Source organism: Zalophus californianus, chromosome 6 (genome assembly GCF_009762305.2).
Source record: "Zalophus californianus isolate mZalCal1 chromosome 6, mZalCal1.pri.v2, whole genome shotgun sequence".
NCBI lineage: Eukaryota > Metazoa > Chordata > Mammalia > Carnivora > Otariidae > Zalophus > Zalophus californianus.
The window spans coordinates 79,081,418-79,103,343 of NC_045600.1; the positions used below are offsets into that span (position 1 = coordinate 79,081,418).

The window sequence follows — 21,926 nt, forward strand, 5'->3', positions numbered from 1 at the left end:
ACATCATTAGATGTGTTTTAGAAGTGTTGTTGGTATATTGGAGGTTGGATTAAAGGGTGTAGAGACCTGGAGCAAGGGAAGTGAATCAGAAAATAATTTAGCAGTTGAGGGGAGTAGGGACAGATGTGAACAACTCTTGATGATAGAATCAACAAGACTTGGTGACTTTTTAATTGTTTCAGGGGTGAGGGGGATGGGAGATTCTGGAGTGATCCATAGATTTCTAGCTCAGGCATCTGTGTTTATAGAAATAATTGATTTAAGGGAAGTTGGGTCTGAAACTCATTTTTGGGAAGGAGGGTGGTGGTAAATTTAATTTTAAGATACTTTTAGTCAAAGAGGTGAAAAGTCCCAAAAGGAGCTATAAAATTGAGACTGATTCTGAGTAGAGATGGAGGCTGGAAATAATATACTTGGGAGTTATGCAAGTAGTTACGGGGAACACAGCTGGATTGTGCTTTCACCTGCATGAGCATGTAGGGTGAAAAAAGAAGAGGGTTGAGGAGATGTCCCTGGGAAACCGCAGGGAAGAGGATGTGCAGCCATTGGAAGACAGAAAGATAGGTGGTTAGCAGGGTAGGAGGAAAATTATTAGAAAATAGTGCCCTGGAATGTTGGGTAGGAGGAAAGTTATTAGAAAATAATGCCTGGAATTCATGGGAGGAAAGATTTTTAAGAAAAGAGGGATAGTAAGTGCAAAATGTTGCCATGAGGTCAGCTAGGGTAAGAAATATGTCTTTGGGGTTTGGTGGTAAGGACGTCTTTGTGACCTTTGTTTTAGGTAAGGAGTGAAGGCAGAAGTGAGATTGCTGTGGGGTGGAGGCTGAATAGAATTTATGGAATCAAAGGGCTTCTAGATAAAGACATTAGGTCATAAAGAGAATCAGTGATGGACAGTAGTTTGAAAGGTTGTGGCTCATGAAGACAAGAGCATGCTTGGAAATAAATGAAGAAAGTGATGAAAGATATACTAGCTAATACTCTATGTAGAGTTGGAAGTAAGTTGAATTTTAACTAACAGTGGAAAGATTGTAAATATCTACATACAGGCTATTATTCATCTATTCTCTGTTCTCTCTCTCTCTCTCCAATCATAATAAAATTACCACAAACTTAATTTGAGCATTTCTTATAATGTAACTAAATCTGATTTATTAAACAAGGAAAAAGAAGAAATCATTGTAGGAATAATTGATAAACACCTCTTATAAATGTATCTATTATTTATATATTGTGTTGAAGTTATTGGGATTGCTTTAGAGAAAAGTGACCAGACTTTTGGTTTTGCACAAGAAATTGAGTGTTTGTCACCCAGGCTTCTTATTCTTTATCTGATTTATGTTATAGCTCTTTCTAAAAAGTTAATACTTAAATTTAATTAGAAAAAAGAAATCTAGATACTTTAGACTCTAACTAAATTGGAACATTTGAAATAGGGCAGACTTAGGCAGAAAAGAATCTTAAAGATCAATTTCTCTGACTCCTCTTCAGTTCTTCCTTCTTGATTCTCTTATTACATTTCTTTTCCTTTTTTATTTTGTTTGCTAGTATCTTCAGTTTGTTAGAACCTCCTAGAATAAAATCAGTCTCTTTTTCTTTTCTCCCTAATATCTAATCTGTACAATAAATTTCTCACAGCTATTGATATTACCACTGTCCTTGCTCAATTTTATGTATTTTTGTTATTTCCATCATGATTTCTTCTTTAATCTATGAGTTAGTTTGAAATGTATTTTTTTAATTTCTGAAAATAAGGGCTTTTGGGAACTTTTTAATCATTGAATTCTAATTTAATCACCCTTTTACGAGATATAGTCAAGTCCTAAACAGAACTTTTGACAGCTTTATAGGGCTAGAAGACAAGGTTTCAGGATCAGGGGCCAGCAAAGGTGGGTGCTCATGTAAATGTCCCAAGCTTTGAGATAGGATCCTGAAGGGACATACCCTAGGAGTAAATGTGACCTGAAAGTAAGACAGCTCTACATGTCAGCTTGAGGTTCACCTCATTGGCCCCCAAAATTAATACCCAAAATTGGACTAAGCTGATTCTAGACTTCTAGTGCTCCCAGAATCAAATCAGAATTATCTCTGGAGAAAGATCACATTTTAGTCTTCAAATTATTTATAAAGCAGTTTTTCAAGTAGAATGACATATAGTGAGAGATACTCAGTCACATAAGTAGACATGTGACATGAATGAAAGCTAGTAGAAGCTGTAGAAATAGACTTAAAGGGTCTGTACTTATTGGAATATTAACAAAATTTTTATAATTGTGCTTTATTCAAGGAGTTAAAGAAGATTGAAGCATGTTATGGGGAATTTATTTGAAAAATAATCCAATAGAAAGTCTACAAGTGGAAAATACAAAAATTGAATTTGGATGGATTTAACAGTAAATTAGACATTATTGAACAGAGGATTAGTGAACTGGAAGATAGAAGAGAAGAAAATACCCAGAATGTAACACAGAATAACAAAGAATAACAAAAAGGTGGAACATATGAAGAGAGTAAGAGATGGAGGATATAGTAAGGGGGGCTCAGTACACTTATTTGGAGTCTCAGGAGAAGAGAGAGTGTTAAAGCAATGTTTGAAGACATAATGATGAAGAATATTCCCAAAATGATGAATGATACCCACCCACATATTTAAGAAGTCCAACAGAGTCTAAGCAAAAAGGGAAATAAATACTATAGTTAAAAATCCTAAAAACTAAAGATAAAAAAAAATCCTGAAACTAGTAGAAAAATAAGACACATTATCATTGAAAGAACCAAAATTTGACATCACCTACACATCTGTACTGATGGATTTATTAAAAGAAAGTTATTCCAGATGCAAGAGAGAAGGAAGGAAGGGCAGTGATATGGTACATATGTTGGTATATCCGAGTGGACAGAGACTATGTAAAGCAATAGCAATGCCTTGTGACTTTAAGATATAGGCACGTATTGAATGGATCACTGGGTGTTATACACAAACAATGAATCATGGAACACTACATCAAAAACTATGATGTAATGTATGGTGACTAACATAACATAATAAAATTAAATTAAAAAAAAAAGATATATGCAGAATTAAAACAATGCCCATAATATCTTATGTTGCAGGAGGGAAGAACTGTAGATAGTGTTGTGAAGTTTCTGTGTTTTCCATGCAACAGTTAATCACTAATTAATAATAAATTATGATCATTTGAGGAGGCATGTGATTATGTAGGACAATCATTAAATGAATAGTATAACTTGTAAAGAATGTACAACTTCCAAATTGCCAGTGTTCAAATAATGAAGAATAAGTATTAAAACAATTGAAACTAAGACCAGAAAGGAGAGAAAGGGAATGTAAAGTGGGCAAGACAGTTAGCATTTAGTAAGATGATTGATTTAATCCTAAATATATCAGTAATTACATTAAATATACATTGTTTAGCTACAGTAATCAAAACAATGTGGTATCTGTGTAAAGATAAATATTATCAATCAATGGAACAGATTAGAAAGTCCCAAAATAAACCTTCAGATATTTGGTTTCCTCAAAGGCAATAGTGATAATTCAGTGGGCACATGGTGTGTGGTCAATTACATATTCATTTGAAAATAACAAAAACAAACTGCAACCCCCATCTCCTATCAAGGTACAAATTTAATCCAAGATACATCATAGGCCTCAATGTAAGAGCTAACATTATTAAGCTTCTAAAAGACAATATATGAAAATATCTTCATGGCTGTAGGTAGGCAAAGATTTCTTAGAAGAGACACACAGAAAGTGTGAATAATCAAATTAAAGAATTGATGAATTGGGTTTCATCAAAACGAAAAGCTTCTGCACTTCAAAAGATACCATAAAGAAAATGAAAAAGCAAGCTATGGACTAAGTACCAAGCTATGAGACAAGGATGATCAGCAATGGGGACTTTCCTTTAAAGTTGGTGGGAGTTTAAAATTGTTACAAACAGTTTGAAAAATTGTTTGACATCTACTGATGCTAGAGATGTGCATGTCAGATGACCCAAAATTTCACTCCTACATTTATATTCATTAGAAATGTGTGCACGCGTGCACCGAAAGGTATGCAAGATTGTTCACTGCAGCATTATTTTCATTAGCAAAAGACTGAAAACAGTTCAGATATCCATCAACAATAGAATAGATAAATGTGATATACAGTAGAATACACTGTATAACAATGAGAAAGATTTAACTGCACTTAAATAACATGGGTGACTGGGGCGCCTGGGTGGCTCAGCCGTTAAGCGTCTGCCTTCGGCTCAGGTCATGATACCAGGGTCCTGGGATCGAGCCCTGCATCGGGCTCCCTGCTCCGTGGGAAGCCTGCTTCTCCCTCTCACACTCCCTCTGCTTGTGTTCCCTCGCTCGCTGTGTCTCTCTCTGTCAAATAAATAAATAAAATCTTTAAAAAAAAACATAACACGGGTGACTTTCACAGACATATTGTCCCATGAAGGGGCCAGATTCAGAAGAGCACACTGTGTGGTTCCATTAATGTAAAGTTTGCACGCAGGCAGAGCACACCTATACAACTTAGCAGTACTTATTTGGGTGCTAAAACAATAAAGAAGAGCAAGAAAGAGATGAACATAAAGATCAGGTTCGTTTGTGAGAGGAAAAGGTTGGTGATCAAGTAGGGTGCTTTTTGGGGTGCTAGCAGTGTTCTGTTTGTTTACCTAATGGCTCTATGTGGTTTCGTTTTTCGTATATTCATTGGCTGTAAGTTTGTTCTGTTTTTTTTTCTTATTGTGTCTCACAATAAAAATAGTTTAAAAAGTAATATGTAACGGTGTAGATAAATGTTAATATCTTACATAATGAAGGCATGTGACAAGTTTGTTAAAAACATAATTTTTAAATGTTTGTGTGCATAGACACATGCACACACAAACACTCACAGCAGACACAGAATAAAAACACAGGAAGGATATATGCCAGAATGCTAACAATGGACATCTTTGCACTTTACGCAGAATATATACTATTTTATAACTAGGAAACCCTTCATTAAATATTATTTAATAAAATTAACACCTGTAGAGGGTGTTGTCAAGACTGGGTTATTTATACTGTGTTGTTCAGGGAAGGATTTAAAGCTGCTTTATATGCAGTAAATAGCATTTTGAACAAAAGACATATATGCAGTCACATAGAGACACTTCAGGCAATGGTGTGGTTATTAACAAAATATACTTTAGCTGCAGCGGCAATAATGGAAATTACCCAACAATTTTTTAATCCTACACTGTTTCTTGAAGTCAGTAGTTCCTTGATCTTTCAACACAAAAAGGAACAGCATTTTTATGTAGCTAGTTAAAGGAAAACTGCAATTTGGTTTTTTTAAAAAAAGGAATATTGTCTAAGGCCACAGAATTTGCTCAAAACATCCGTGACTTCAATTTCCTATTAAAAAAGCAACAGTGCCTACCTTGCAGGGTTGTCTAGAGTGTAATGTGATAGCATATAAATGCTCAAGTAGGGGTTTTAGTACACATGACATGTAGAACTGATTTCTGGGAACTTTTGGAAAGGAAGACTAGCACTGAGATGAAGAGTTTGGGTTTGGGAATTGGGCCTGGATTTTGATTCCCCACTCTACATATATACATTTATAGAGATATAAAATTTATATCTCTATAAATTTTAGCTCTTGTTGTAGAGCTGTTTTATATGTGACTTCAGGTTATCCGCAAGAGTAGTTAAGAGCCTGGGACAGTAACCACTCTTTTTTCATATATATAACACCTATAGCCTTTCAAAAATTTTTTTGATAATTGATTATTGCTAAGCCTAATGCCATGTATATAGTTATTTATGGGAATATTTGCCATGATTAGGCATAAAATATAGTCTGCAACCTTGATATGAAGTTGAAAATTGGGAAGAGAGGAAATGGGGAAGTAGGTAGAATGCATAAATATTTCTCTATTTCTTGAATTTAACTATTTTTGTCCTCCTATCTGCTCCTCCCCCACCCCCCAGTGTCAGAGTATCAGTATAATCTCTCTCCAGATTGTTTCCATTTCGCATTATCTGTTTCCGAAAAAAAAAAAGTGTTTTTTTTTGTACCAAGTCTTGCTATCTTATTGAATTTCATTTTGATTTTATAGGGTGGAAAAAGGCTCTCCGTTTGAAATTTGTGTGTAGGTGTGTAGGAAGGTGGGAGTGAGGGAGGGTAGATGCATTGCTGTCATAGAAGACCTTCCTTGACCAGTATTCTGAATCATTAACCACAAAGAGCCAGTGTTCCATTGTGTTCTTTCACAGACTTAAGAGAGGTTGCACCTTGTAACCATGAGGTCTCCAAGTCTATTGCTTTGTAGGAGTATCCTGCTTCCTATCCCTTTAATTGGTTTACTGCTTTCTGAGTCCCAGAAATAATATTTATTTTGCTCAGAGAATTTTGAGCTCAGTAAAGTATAGGCATTTAAGCTTCCCAGATTCTGTAGCAAAGGAGCTTGGAAATTAAATAATGGTACTTACTTTTTTATGGTCTTTTTTCAGAGGTTGGGTACTTGAAAGAGGAAGAACATAAAATGTGTGGTGTCTTCTTCCTTAAGATTCTATTTTTTTTTTTTTTAAGTCTCCACTGGGAACTTGAGGACTTCCTTCTTATATGAAAGTTGAATTGCAACTAGGACTGTGCTGAGCTCTGTCTGCTCCTAGTCTCTGCAGCACTCTTGAAACCCTCTGATGTTCATTTTCTCTAATATGCTTCAGGTTACTTGAGTATCTTAGCTGGACGGATTTGGGGACATGTTGATTAAATATTGAATGGGGAGCTGGTATATCGCCTTTTCATATACTTGACATTTGAAGAGTTCTGGATGCAATATAAAATGAGAGTAAATAGTACTCTATCAATATTTAAAGTCTGTATGGAAAAATTATATATACACCGCCCAATTTATGATCTCTGGGTATATCAATTTAGTGACACAGTGACAGGCAGAGGAATAATTTTAAGGAAGCCAAATACAGTAGCTGCCAGCTAAGAAGAGAATTAGAAAGGACAAAAATGGACAGTCCTTTCCAAGTAGCGCATCCCATACACGTGCCATCATGATGGAGTACCTTTTCTCCTCCTCCATCACGTCTCCTATTTCCAGAACACATAGAAACTGGAGTGGGTATTTTTCTTCTTTTTGAAGGTTAAAAAAAAAAAGGCATATATTATTACTCAGAAGTATGGAGCGTGGTCAGTTCAATTCATGGTTGCTTGAGCATCTCAACAATGTTCTCAAGGCCCTGGGCTCTTTCCCTCTTCTGTGCCATTCTAGGGGTCCACTGGCTTGCTCTTCTTTTCTCAGAAAGCTACAGAGTGAGGTGCGTAATCTGGGAGGGTAGCATGGGAAAAAAGACAAACTGATTTTTGAAGAGGTTTTAATAATATATCTTGGGCATTTGTGCAAAATCAGTGACTCTGTTTTTGAACATGTAAATCTAAAACACATATATGCTCAGAGAAACATGTAGGCTCCAAAGCCAGTGTAGTCTTGAAATATGTGAGGATGCAGAGTGTGATTTGCTTTGCTAGATCCCTAAAAAATATGTTGGTACTTGACAGTGTTCTCATTTTTGCTTTTTTGGCTGCACATACAGGTTGAAAGTTTCCTCTAAGTTGGTTACTTTCTTTTTTCTTTTCTTTTTTTTTATCTTGATGGCATATTTCCCCCTACCCATGACCTCGGGACAGTATAGATGCTCAGTGAATACTGCTGACTGATTGACTGTGGTGTTCAAGATAGACGTTTCAGTTACACAGTGTCTTTTTCTCCCCTCTTCTTTGGCTGAAAACCATATTCCTGTGAACCTGGTGATTGTTGAATTTATACCAAAACTTCTGCACTCTTCGCCAATCAAATCAAACACTGGGAGGTTGCAGTGGGGGAAGGGCAGACATGGTAAACTCTTCAGAGCTGTACCCTTGAAGATTGTGATTGCTCTAACTTCCTCTTGCCTCTTTCCCTTTGGAATATCTTCTCAGAATTAACACTCCGGAGGAAAATAACAAATGATATACACTGGAGTCAGTGTCTTGGTTGCACTAATAAGTTTCCTGCTCTTTAAGGTATGAGTCATGTTCAGAACACTCTTCTGTAAGCTTAGCAGAGCTTGGTTGGCAAATAACCTGGCAGAGGTCATTCAGCTCTCTACAGCTCTGTCTAGTCAACCAAACCCAAAGCATTTTGGACCCAGGTCTGTCTATCCTTTTTACTGTGCCAAGTATGTCATTTGCTCTCTTTATGTCTAGGCCAGTTTTACCTCCTCCTGGAATCTTCTCTCTAACCCCATTGGCCATTGAGAAAATGGGTTACTTCATAGGCTCTGTCCACAGTTTCCACTGAATTGAATTCTAAGCAGTTTAAAGGTAGTTTCCTGGCTAAAGACATTATCTCATCTTCCATTTTTACAGTACCTTCAACTCCTGACCAACTTCTTACTCTGAAACTGTTTATTCCTGAACTTATTTCTCCAGCTGTCTCTTACTCTTCCCATTCTGGGTGTCCACAGTTACATTTTTGTTTTATTCACGGTTTTGTTTCCTCCTCCTTAATCATTGGTCCCCAACTTGCCGATTACAAGCACATTTATTTCCATCATGTTTTCTGACCCTTAGAGACCAACATTTTGTCCATCATTAAATGGCTAACCTAAATATGTTTTGCTGTACAATGAGGAGGGGGTCTGTTTATTGCACATAAGTATCTAATGTATTGACTTATTCAGTAGTTTGTAAGGATCTGGGCTTAATTTTGCCATTTTTTTTTTTTCAGAAGCTTTGTCAGAAACCCTATTGGGGTATGTGATTTCATATGAAGTTCAGACAAGCCAGGAATAATAGGAAGATTTTATGTGTAAAATTGACTTTTTCAAAGGTGGTTTCTATTTTTAAAGGGAAACTGAAAAAATTGGACTATAGCGAGTTTATAATTTTTTTATAATTTTTTATTCAATCTCAGTGCTTTTGAGTTATTGAAGCAGTTCTTTAGTAACAATCGGTTTTCCATGCTAAACATTTACAGTGTTTGTGTTTTTTTTTTAACCTATTTTTTTATAGCCTGACGAGAATGGAAAGGGTTTCGAAGCCAAATCTATTATGGTGTGCAGAAGATGACAACACTGTGGCAGCGAGTAAAGAAATATGCTGTCATTGTTTTTATTTCACACTCTCCAAATTACCTGTGATGAGCTTAAGAGGTTTCATTCATGCATAGAAAAATTTTAATTATTCATAGTGCTTTGGTGTACCATAAAAGTCGAATTATTAACACTGTAATTTGTTCAGATAGCATTTAGTAGGAAAGTATATCAGAAATAATTAATTGTTCTCAAGATATGATAAGGTAGATATATCTACAGAGGGCAATCAAAAAGAGTAGCAGTAGGATATTGATTGCTTTTTAGAGGAAAAAAAAAATCTGTTACATTTCTAAATGTTCACAATTGTGAGAGGCAAATTCCCACTTGGGAAGGGTGTTTTCCAGGTTGTTTCACTGCCAAGTGTTTGACATTGTGTGGAGTCTTGGATGTATAGGGCTTATGGCCGTCTTTGGGAATGACGTACCCCTAGGACCTCGGCTTTCTGCTGTGAAAGCTCCTATTTTCAAAGCCCGCTAGTGTCAGTAGGAACGTTCCAGTGGTCTCTCGGTGCTACTTCTAGTGAAAAACCAAAGTTTGTCCCCCTGACTCTGAGATAGCTGCAGAAGAGGATACCTGTCCACTAACAAAATAAATTTAGAATGCTGCCAGCGAGTGAACCGCCTGTTCTCCACTGTTTATGGGATTTGACTCTTATCATTTACTAATGGAAATAAACCTTGCTTCCTTTTGGTCTGTTTTAACATAACTGCACGCTGCAGGCGTGATTTATAATCATTCTAAAGTTAAAAACATGTCCAAATTGTATGATCGTTTGCTCCGAGACCATCCATATTTTTCCCTTTCCCTTTTTCTGTCTCCTTGACCTAGCAGCAGGAAGCCTTTGTTTGAGGTGTTCATCTGGAACAACTTTTCCACACTTGTTTTCATGTTCCGTTAGATTACAGGGCAGCAGGCCTACCTTTGAAGCTCCTTTCTCTTTTGTTTCTTTGCCGTGCACTCCAGTAATTAACTTTGTCCTTCTTTTATTTGTTCCAGTCAATCGCAGGCCACTCTGCTGAGCATCTTCTCCCAGGAGTACCAGGTTAGAAGTTTTCTCCTTTGTGAGGGTTGACAGGTGCCTAATTGAATGATGAATGTCCCTTTATTTCTTTGTAATTGAACTGCCAGCTCTCTGATTGGGTTGGAGGATGTTCTCCTTTCCACATCAAGCACCGCCTGCGTCTCAGTGGAGGCCTGCCAAGCCTACCCATCCATCTGTCTAATAACATCTAGCCTTTGCTTATTTGGTGGACCTGTAATAAATTATGCTAAACCATTATTATTCTGACAATAATAATTTCCCTGTGTTGCGTGGTTCCATGTGCTAAATGTTTGCTGACTTGCACTGTCAGTGCTGCTTTCCATTGCTGACAGAGATGATGATAAATGACCATTGCTGGAGTGGCAGAAGGCAAGAGAGGCAGAAAATGGAGTCATTTATCATGAGATGACAGGTGTCAGTCAAGTGGCAAGTCTCTATGGAATTACTTTTTGTAGTTTTCAAATAAGTTGTTTTTAAGCAATGTTCTTCCTGGTTAAAAATGGCAATTGGATTGTAAAACTAGAGTGCAGAGGACTTAGATGGAATTGAATTGAGGGAAAATTAATACAAAGGTTGAAAGAGAGAACAAGTTTTTCTTTGCCCTCTGCAACCCTAAGCAAACTTATTTAGATTCAATTACTATGACCCTGTTGGCTTTTACATATATACTGTACCTTGTGGTACAGGCTGAAGACATCCTGGCCAAGCAGTAGAGATTAAAATGCATAGATTCATAAAGTAGAAGGAAAAAAGACCTACCACCAGTCAAATCCCCAAACTATTATTCAGCTTGCCCTATGTGCTAGATATTAGGATGGAGGGATGTGTCATTCTGTTCTTGAAACTGATGTGTGACACAACATAAAGATCTTTTTTTGTTTTGTTTCAGAAACATATTAAAAGAACACATGCCAAACATCATACTTCAGAAGCGATTGAAAGTTATTATCAGAGGTATGACCTGCCTGCCCCACTAGAGGGTATCATAGTACCTATTAATTGTAATAATAATTATGAATAAATTAGGTTACTAAATTAATTGTCTATATAACATTTCAGGGCATTGCGATACAAGTCTTACTTAAGACTTAAGGTATATTTTTTTAATGATTTCTCAAATGGTGTGTTTAAAGAATATGGTGAGACTGTCTTGATTGTATGCATACTACGTGAGAGATCCTTACAGTATTATGAAATCTCAGTTGGCTACTTTAAACTTATTGTAAGTGCATATCTTGTATAGATGCATGTTAATACACACATGTATCTACATATATGTATGAAAGTTCTCAAATCAAGTTTTCTTATTTAGATCAACAAGTTGAAAAATACATTAGAAAATAAGATTGAATTTTGGTTTACTTCTATCTTGCATCATAGGTATTGGGTTTGCCATTTTAGAAATGGAAAAAAAAGACATGTCAAGTAAGGACATATGGAGATAGATAATAATAGACAACTGTCACATTTTAAATGGGGTTTTGTATTTTAAAAAGAAAATCTGGGTATTAAATCACCAACATAGTGTCCAGGGGATATTTTAATTTCGGCCTAATTTATTATAAATAGTTTTCAACCTCTGTTCTAAAACAGAATGTTTAAAGTAGTTTTTTAAAAGAAGAAGATAGTAGGAAGGGAAAAATGAAGGGGGGTGAATCGGAGGGGGAGACGAACCATGAGAGACTATGGACTCTGAGAAACAAACTGAGGGTTCTAGAGGGGAGGGGGATGGGGGAATGGGTTAGCCTGGTGATGGGTATTAAAGAGGGCACGTATTGAATGGAGCACTGGGTGTTATACGCAAACAATGAATCATGGAACACTACATCGAAAACTAATGATGTAACGTATGGTGATCAACATAACATAATAAAATAAAAAAAATAAAGTAGCTTTTTAAAAAAAATTCTAAAAATGATATTGTCTTTGTAATATGACTGAATAATTTATAACTGTAAATGGTAATGGTTTGCATTAGAATTGTTGGTTGGTTTCTTAAATATTTCAAGGACATACTGGAAAGGAAAGCTGTCTGAAATATGCTCTTAAATTATCACACCTAAGATTGACAGATCAACGTTTCTGTGGCGAGAGTGACACCACCAATTTTAGATGAATGATTTTTGTGCACGAAAATTTTATGAATGAAATGAGTATCTAGAATAAATACGGTATTGTGTTTCTGGAAAATCATTTTTTAAGAATTGAGAAGTGTTTATTGAAAATAAAAGGTATTGAAGTTATTAGCCTTTTAAAAAATTATACACCGTGCCATGTATGATAAGAGATGTGTTCAGTTTTCAGTAGTAGTGTCTGTTAAAGATACACACACCACATATGCACACACACTTTTGTGTCTAGGAGAATTCCCCTCTGAACAAGTCTTTGTAGAATTTGAATTGATTTTTTCCAAATTTATAGTCTTTTCACTGACATCAACATTTGAATGCAAGTTATAACCTAAATCATTCATGAAAAATGAAGAATGTGTCACAAAGTGCTATGAAGTCAACAACAGCTTTGGAATCCAAACCCTCCAAAGAGAGACTGAAAAGTTACTTACCTGTCACAAAGTACATTTTTGTTTATAAAAATGATCATCTTAGGCCGTCATATAAAAGTTTGGTTCTATGTCCAGGCTTTAAAGCTTTGGTAACATAAGCAGTAGAAAATAGAGCCTTTCCTAGAAATTTGGAGATCCACTTACAGGCCACGGGGCTGCCCTCTGACAGTCATTTTCATTGTTGTTTAAAGGTCATTTTACTTAGATGATTTCTAAGACCTCTCAGTGCTGCTTTTTAAAATTTAGTTTCATTTAAAAGTGTATTTAATTATTGAGGTATGAACATACTTTATTGGATTATCTGAGTAGGTCAAGCCAGAAATAAAATTCTTTCCTGTAAATATAGTTACTTAATGATGAACATTTGGGTGAGCAATAAGAATACAGAAATATATACACATATATTTATATTTATTTATAAATTTATTTAAATGTGAGAATCTCAGTTGTTTAAGGAGTCACAAATTTTGAAGTAGAAATGTGAAGTTAGGCTGTAATGGACAGTCTAATAAGAAAACAGTCTCACCAAATTCTTACTTGACCACCCTGTTCCCTGGCTTTTTGCCCTGAACTCTGTGCTTGGAGATGGGCCACATTGTTACCTTTCAGATGGATTGACCACATAGCCTCTTGTAAACGTGATGGTTAAATGTCCCTGTATTCTCGAAGGTATATTGGCCTTACGAGAGTTTTGTTTTCCAGCTGATAATAATAAAGGCAAATTGTATTATATCAAAACATATCTAAGCAGTTTGACAATACTAATACTTTCTTTAATTATTTTTCTTTTATAAAAGTAATACATATTGTAGAAATTAAGCACACCTGTGATGGTATAGAAAGGAATGGATGATCGCACATAATTGTGGCAGCCACAGGTAACCACTGTGGTATTTTTCATTCTAGTCTTTTGTCAATCCATTTTTGTATAGATGAGGTCATACTATATATACCATTGTGAATCCTGAATTTTGTACTTGGAAAAATGTGTATAACATAATATCACTTTGTAGAAAGCTTTCTGTAAACATTTTATTGATTGCATTATTTCATCATATGAAAGTAGCATAATTTACTGAATTATAACTGTTGAACATATATGTTTCTAATGTTGCAATATAAAAATAATACTGTGATAAACATTTTGGTACATAAGTGTTTGCAATTTGGATTAGTTTTTTAAGATTTCTATGTATAATTACTGGTGCAAATAATGAGCATTTAAAGATTTTATTATATGTTGCCAAATTACTGTCTAGAAAGTTTATAATGATTTCCCCCAGGACCTAGTCAGAGAATTCCTTTGTCTCTGCATTCTTGCTAGTGTTAAGATGATCTCAATTCAGAATTCAAAATCTGTATTTATAAACCATATAGTCCACAGTGTGATTCCATCATGGTTAACTGAAAGTTCAGAGTATCCAAATATCAGCTGAAAATGTTTTCTCAAGCTTTTGAATTATTGAGGAAATTTCCTCACTTCTTTATGTTGTGTATGTACAGATACAGCTTGGTGTTCATTTTGAAAACAGCTCTATTCTTTCCCCCCATATCAATGGCATTTTATTTCCAAACAGGAAACATACTTGGTAAAATTTATTTAGGTCCATCCAGACTGTTGCACAGGGGCATGTATGCACACACACAGACACACTCACAAGTGGTCAGATTTGCAGAGCCCCATCAATAGCAAAGTTTAGAAATGTTGTCTCCCATCTTTTCCCTTCTGCCAACATACACTGTTTGAGGGCAAGCTTTATTAGCTTTAGAGAATCAGATCAATTGAATTTCATTCGGATGTTCACATGGAAGAAAGGCTAGCTCAAATATGTTATTGACATTACATGACAAAAATACTTTCTGAAAATTTGAACTACTTTTTTGTTTAATTATCACAACTTACTTTGCACTCACTGTGTCCCATCTACCAAGCCAGGAATCAAGTATACAAATGTGAATAAGACATGGTACCTGCCCTCAGCTGCTCTGTTTTAGTGGGAAAAATTAGCTGCATACTTGGAGATGGGCTCCAGAAATTTTAAAAGTAGAATCAACAAAGGGTGGTATTCAGCTGTAAGCTTAGAACAGAATTTTGGTAGTTTTTTGGTTATGCCATTATAATTTTGAAAATAGTAATTATTATAAAATAATGAAGATCAAATAACTTTTTAATATTTTAAATCAGGGGTGCCTGGGTGGTTCAGTTGGTTAAGCATCTGCCTTCAGCTCAGGTCATGATCCACGGTCCTGGGATCAGCCCCACATAAGGCTCCCTGCTCAGTGGGGAGTCCGCTTCTCCCCGTACCCCTTCCCCCACCTCGTGCTCATGTGTGCTCTCTCTCTCAAATAAATAAATAAATCTTTAAAAAATATTTTAAATCAGTACATATCATTTTAATCTTAGATGCTAATAAATCTTTCACACTCAAAGAAACATAAAATGGACTTTCCGTGAAGATCTTTTAAGGGTGGTTTCAACCCACAAGGTAAACATTTCTTAGCCCTCTTATGGCAAAGCTTAGAGGATGGCACATAGCTTCTGTGCAAAGTAGTTTTAATTTACAAATAGGTATTAGGAAGATGGCCCAGGTTACCTTAATGTAGTATCCATAATCACATCCTTATATCTCAGTTATAATTCAGATCTTTGCTAAGGATCTGTTGGATGTAAGTTCAGCATTCATTTGTGTAGGCCTCTCCCAAGATGCTTCCAGTCCAATTGAAGAGAGAAACAAACCATTGTAAATGTATGGAAAGTCTACACTGCAAGTTTGCACAAGATGTTTTGAGAATACAGAGAAGGGTAGCATTAGGAATTTCTGATCATGTCCTTACTGAATGTTTTCTGTAATTAGCATGCTCCTTTGATTGCATATCTAAAAATTTGAATAAAACTGATCTGTCACTTGGTATAGAAGACAGTTAAAGTTCCTAGAAAGGAAAACTTACTTCAAATTAATTTTCACTTAATTTCTTTTCCCCAGCATTTCTGAAGTGTTACGGAATATAGTTAGGAAACAAATTGGAGAATAAATATATTCAGAAGCAGTCTACCCTTTTCAACATTTGAAGGCCCCTCAGTCGACCTTGGGAGATGGGGTTCCATTTCAGAGCTTTACTGTTCACTGGCTAAGAGAGCCCAGACGGGTTTCATCCGTACCCTGGGGTCTTGTTTCTTGGCAACTAGGCAGCTTTTAACAAGCTCATAATTAGGAATTTCCACTGTATTAAGTATGAACATGTTTCTATATAGATATAGTGGGTTATTGTTTGACCATCTCCTGTTCTTTAAACTTAACAGAGGCGCTCCATTGGTTAATGGTTAATGCAACATTTACGTGAAACCACAGAGTTTTGAGTCCAAACAACAGTTCCCTGGCATAGGCAGTGGTCTGAGGTCTAGCTACTCTTTTTCATTTTTTCCTATCAGCTCTCAAAGCTCTGCTCTGGTCACACTAGAGCCTTTCCTGGTCCTCAGACACTCCAGGCACATTCCCATCATTTGTGCTTACTGTTGTCTTGCTGGGAACGTTCTTCCTCCCATGGCTCCCCGCTTGCCTTCTTATGGGCCTCGACCCACGTGTCACTTCCTTAGAGATGGCTTCCCGACCAACCCGTCTAAGCTTCCATTTTATCGTAGAATATCTCAGTATATTATGTATGTATTTCTGTGTTTTCATTGTTTGTCTCTCCACTGCAATATCTTCTCTGTGATGGCAGGAACCATGGAAGTTTTATTCCCTGCTGCTCCTTCAGAACCTGGAACAGGCCCAATACAAGTTAGCTCTCAGAAATATTTGTGGGATAAATGAATGTTGAGTAGAAAGTTGTGAAGATACCCTAATATCAGTATAGGCTTAACTAATCTGACCCAGAGTCTGAACTCTGAATGAATGTGCATGTTTGGTGGCTTTGAATGCAGGATTAGTTGATCAGACTTGACCGAACGGATTGGTTGTTTCCGGAGCAGCCCTATCAGTGCAATGGAAATGTTGTGAGTTGATGTGAGGTTCTGAGCTAAGCTGGTTCCCAGGGACCTTTCTCTAAACCACACTTGCCTTTTTTTTTTTCTTTTCTTCTGAAAGTGCTTATTTCTCAATTAGATTCCTAAACAGTTTTTTCAAGGAAGTCCCCAATATATGGAAAATGAACTTATTAGAATTACTTTGAAGTTATAATGATCCTGAGACTTCCTGCCTTGAATAATTTACTTTTATTCCACTTTGTTTATAGGAAAATCATAACATCTTCATAAACACACTTGTGAAATAATACAATTTAGTGTCTGCTTGTGGTAGTTATGTGGAAGACCTCATCTGTTGACTTTGATTTTTACTATCAAACAGATATTGTTAGTTTATTCACTCAAACAGCATATTGTAGAGAAAACATCCATGTTGAATTCTCTTTTCTTATCCAGTATGGCTTTTAATAGTTATTAAATCAGCCATTTATTAAAGAAAAAATATGTATGTATAATGCAGTCACCTATTTTAAGCCAAAAACTGTTTTAGGCATAGTAAATGGAATAAAATACAATTCTTCTACCCTCATCAGGCTTTCAACCCTGCATTGGGGGATGGGTTTGAGGTGGACAAGTAGATACAATATGATGCTGTGTTAAGTGATGGAGAGATTTACAAGGTGCTCATCGATTGTACCTTGGGACACCTAACTTACTCCTGGCTTGTGGTGGATTGAAGAAAGTTACATGTAAGCTGAATCACGAGTTCTCCAGGTGAAGGTTGGAGTGCAGAACAGTGACTATAGATGAGACTGACCGAGGACAGTAGGTGGGAACCAGATTATGAAGAAATTTGTAAGAGGTATTAAGTGGTTATAACTGAATCTTGAGATTTAATGTGGGGCTGTGAAATGTTTTGAGGAGAATGGCACGTTCAGATTTTTGCTTAAAAAAAAAAATCACTCTGGCTTCCATGTCTGGGATGGATTTGGGGAGGTTTTTTTGTAGGTTTTTTTTATAATGGAGTTAGGGAATGAGGAGGGATGGAGGTTATGATAGAAATCCAGGACATAAAAGATGATGCCTTATATTGCCTGACAAGGTGTGCTGACCCACCGATGACAGGTCTGCTCCATTTGTTTCTTAATAAGGTGTCAACCAATGGATGCTTTTTTTCGAACCATAAGAGTAAACTCACTTCCTTCACATAAGGTGGTTGTGGTATAGATAAAGCCAAGTGACAGGGCTAGTTCTTTTCAAAATCACTTCTGTCTTCATGGAAGGGAAGGGAGCCCAACCTGCTCATACCTCACGCCCCCAACTTGAGTTAGTAAGTTGCCAGTGGTTTTGAGGTAAGTTTTTTTTTGTTTGTTTTCCTTTTCCCTTCAATGCTTTTCCTATGACAGTAGCATACTTTAAGTAGAGTTGAGCGTGGCATTTGCCCAGGAGAAACGTGTACACACAGGGGATGCTGACAAGTCTATGCTGGCCTTTTCTTGTCACTGCATTACCACTTGGCTTTGTCTGTCTAGGTACCTGAATGGAGTGGGGAGAAATGGAACTGCCCCAGTGCTCCTGGAGCTGGCCAATGAGGTAATGTTATTGTTATTATTTTACTTAAACCTGCATAAAACCTAAGGGGCCTATCTAGAGTAGCTTTGCTTGGAATTATAATTAACCTTAAAGAAAGAGGTTTTGAGGTGCATTAGACATTTAAATTGCTCCCTGGTCTCTTTGTAGTTTTAATAATTGGACAAAGAACTTCATATATTAATAAATCAGTTAACATAATTAGTCTACTTCTTTTAAAGTAAATGTATAAACAGCTTCTTGGTTTCTTATTTTGTGAGAAATTTCAACCAAACAGCTCAGGACATGCTCATCTTTGGATGTGTTGTCTTAATTTAGTGTGAGAAATACCTGTGTTACGTAAAGAGACATATGCCAAGAAAACCTATGCTAATTATTATAAAAATGAGGAGAGAAACTGTATACTTAAAAATGTAATGTTTACTTGATGTATTTTTTTTGTTAGCAAACTTATTATGATAAAAGATACATGCCTTGAAAAGTCTCTTTATATGAAGAAGCATACTGTTCTTAGTAACACCAAGTATAAAGTGATTTATTGAACTTATTTGTTAACTCTGATCTGCTTCTGTTTGGGGAAACAAATAATAGCCTTACATTTAAAAAAGGAAACCCTAAAGATTTCCCATGAATGAAGAAGCTATAAAAAGTTCATAATAGTGGCAGAGAGCATACTGAAAAATAAAATATTTAATTCCTAAACTTTGAAATATTTATCCACTGTAATAAGAGCAATACAATATTTAGTCTAACTTGGAACTGCTTATGCAAACCTCACAGGGATGGAATGCAATGTACACTGTTTTCGTGTTGCATTATAATGGAAAACATAGAAGCAAGGCAGAAAATGTGTGTTTGCATTAAAGATGACTCAGTACTGTGAGCATTAAGTGTTGTGGTAGCAGCACGTTCTACATGTTACATTAGCAAGGAAGGATGGTTTCTCTCACAGCTTCTGTCTGCTTTGCGCCACTACAGTCAGCAAATGAGCAATTACCTATCAGTTACTAGAAGGTTTTAATAGTCTAGGCAGTGTCTACACCGTCTGATACGATAGTTAACATATAAAATGCACTTCTCCTCCTAGCAAAACATGTATTTTTACTTTTTTCTACTTCTAAAGCAAGGTAGTTTTTAAATGTCTTCAGACTTGTTTGTTATTTATGAGTTGATTCTATCAGCAATTTGAGGTTACTGTGCTGTAACTAGGAATTTAGTGATTGTCCTTTATGAAAAAAAAATAAAGGAGTGAGCTAACAGCATCTAGAAATAATGTGATGCAAATATGGTACGCATTTTTATAGACGATGATATTGATGACATAAGTTTTACGTAGTAGCAATTTATATTCATTTGAATTTTTAATGGATATTTGTGTTGAACTTAGCTTATTTAGCTGCCCTCACCATCCATCTTCTAGTACTATGGAAAATTTTAAGCCACTAACACATTTTCTCCTACATTGGTAAACCTGTTATTTACCACAAATATATAGAATATTTAACCAAAGAAAAGAAAGAGTTACTAAAGATTTTTTTCTGTCCTTTGGCTTCAGATTAGCACAGAGGTAATAGCACTTTCTGAGTGACTGCGAATGCATCGGGGAAATTTGGGAATGACTGGTACCAGATTATGGCTTCTAAACAACTAGGCTGCCATTTTTATATGATAGTTAATACTTAAATGACATATGCTTGCATCTGGTGACAATTGATGTGATGGTAATGCTTTATGAGTCAATATATATTTAATCAGTGGATACTGTAAAAATTGATGAGAAATACATAACATTGGTACATTACAGTATGCAGTAGCTCTCTTAAACAAGAACACCGTATTGTTGATTTGGGGGGGCAGGGACTAGAGGCGGTCATCAGTGCTTTTATAAATATCTTAATACTAATTTTCCTATTTCAAGGCTAAAAATGAACATTTTAGGAAATCTCATTTTGTTAGTAATAATATCACTCATTCTGTTCTCTCCACACAAATATTTTCAAGTGAGATTTGAAGCACTATGAATTTTACTTACATGCTAAATTCTGACATGAAGCATGATGGCCCTATTTCAGAGAAAGATGGACACATGATTAATATGAAAATTAGGGAGATGCAAGTACCTGAACTAATAAGGTAGTCCTTATTCAGGCTGGACTACCTTCAGTAATTTCACCATTTTTCATGTGTCAGCTCTGATGTGGGTTACTAGGAATAAGCAGCTTCGTGGAAAGCATTTCTTTCTACTTGGGGAATTTAAGGGCATCCAAGTACATACATATTTGAAAAAACTGTTCATACAAATGAAGCCAGCCTTTTTGTCTAGTTACTAAATCAAGATAAAATTTTGGTATGAATACAGGACTTGAAAACCTGTCAAGAAAAATTCGTGGTGATAATATAGGAGGAACATTTGCTATCTTACACCTAAGATAAAAAGACATTTTAGGGGAGCATTAGTGCTCTTGAAAAACACACACCTATTTTCTGGGGAAATTAAATCCATGGTTAATAAAAGATCTGAGAACCAAAAAGAAAACAATATGTTTCCAAAAGAGTAGATGTATTTTTAATTAATTAAAATGACCGTTGGCTTGAGTATTCCTGTTTTCTGTTCAATCCTTTGGAAGAAAGGTACATCCTTGGGTTCTGTATTAACTAAATTGATAGGTAACATTTCAGATAAGCCTAAGAATGGTGATGTGATCTTACAGTACAGGGATTATTATTGCTGTTTTTTATTATTAGTGTCTCTACGGTATCAAACAAGATATTAAACAAGATATTTTATATTTAAGGAACTTATGCCAAAACTTTGGTTAAGTCTTAAAGGATAAAATAAACTAAAATCAGTAAAATCCATATTTTTAATGGCTAAGGAAATTTAAGGCAGTTTCTGAAGGCAGTTGCTAACAGAAAGGTTGTTTTTTTTTTGAAATTCAAAACAGTGGTAAATACAGATAGTTGGAAAGAAGAAGAATGGCTAGAATAACCAATACTATTGGCCTACCGGTGGAAAAAATTGAGGAGAGGTGAGAAAAGTCCTATTTTACTGTTTTAGGTGAATACTCTTTCCAAGTTGTTCCATCCTTCTGCTCCAATTTTACATGCAATAAATTTGGCCCACTTATTTTTTTTCACCAGCACAGATCATACTTGCTATAATTTAATCATGATGGAAGCCACCAAGAGTAGGAAAGATTTTAATGAATGATGCTTGCTGTGGTTGATTAAAATCGGCTTAATCTTCAGTGTTGACAAAATATTGGAATATCAACTGCTTGCACAACTTGACAGTCTTAATTTTCTATTTGTGTTTTATAAAGGTAGACTATGCACCCTCATTAATGGCTCGGATTATACTGGAGAGATTTCTACAAGAGCACGAGGAAACTCCACGTGAGTCACCTTTTTTCTTTTCTCTAATGGTACTCTTTTACTCCCTTCCCCCAATTTAAAAATAATTTACACAGCATTTCAAGTCACTTAATGAGAGCCAGATTCCAAAACAGCTATCATGAACAGTTAATGACAATTAAATGCAATATAAAGGACCACCCACAACTTAAATCGTCTTCAGAATAATGCTTTCTTCTTTGTCTAAATTC

The 21,926-nt window shown here is 35.8% G+C and overlaps 1 protein-coding gene across 5 annotated transcripts in view; it reads left to right on the plus strand.

Moving 5' to 3' along the window:
* Positions 1-21,926, plus strand: part of CDIN1 (CDAN1 interacting nuclease 1) — a 204,253-nt gene that overhangs the window by 39,223 nt on the left and 143,104 nt on the right. For 3 of the 5 annotated variants that reach the window (XM_027572446.1, XM_027572447.2, XM_027572448.1), the window contains exons 2-5: positions 10,159-10,204; positions 11,094-11,158; positions 18,264-18,324; positions 21,645-21,717. In XM_027572446.1, coding sequence (XP_027428247.1) covers positions 10,159-10,204; positions 11,094-11,158; positions 18,264-18,324; positions 21,645-21,717 — 245 coding nt within the window. The remainder of the gene's footprint in view (positions 1-10,158; positions 10,205-11,093; positions 11,159-18,263; positions 18,325-21,644; positions 21,718-21,926) is intronic. The other 2 variants (XM_027572449.1, XM_027572451.1) reach the window with 1 other exon arrangement.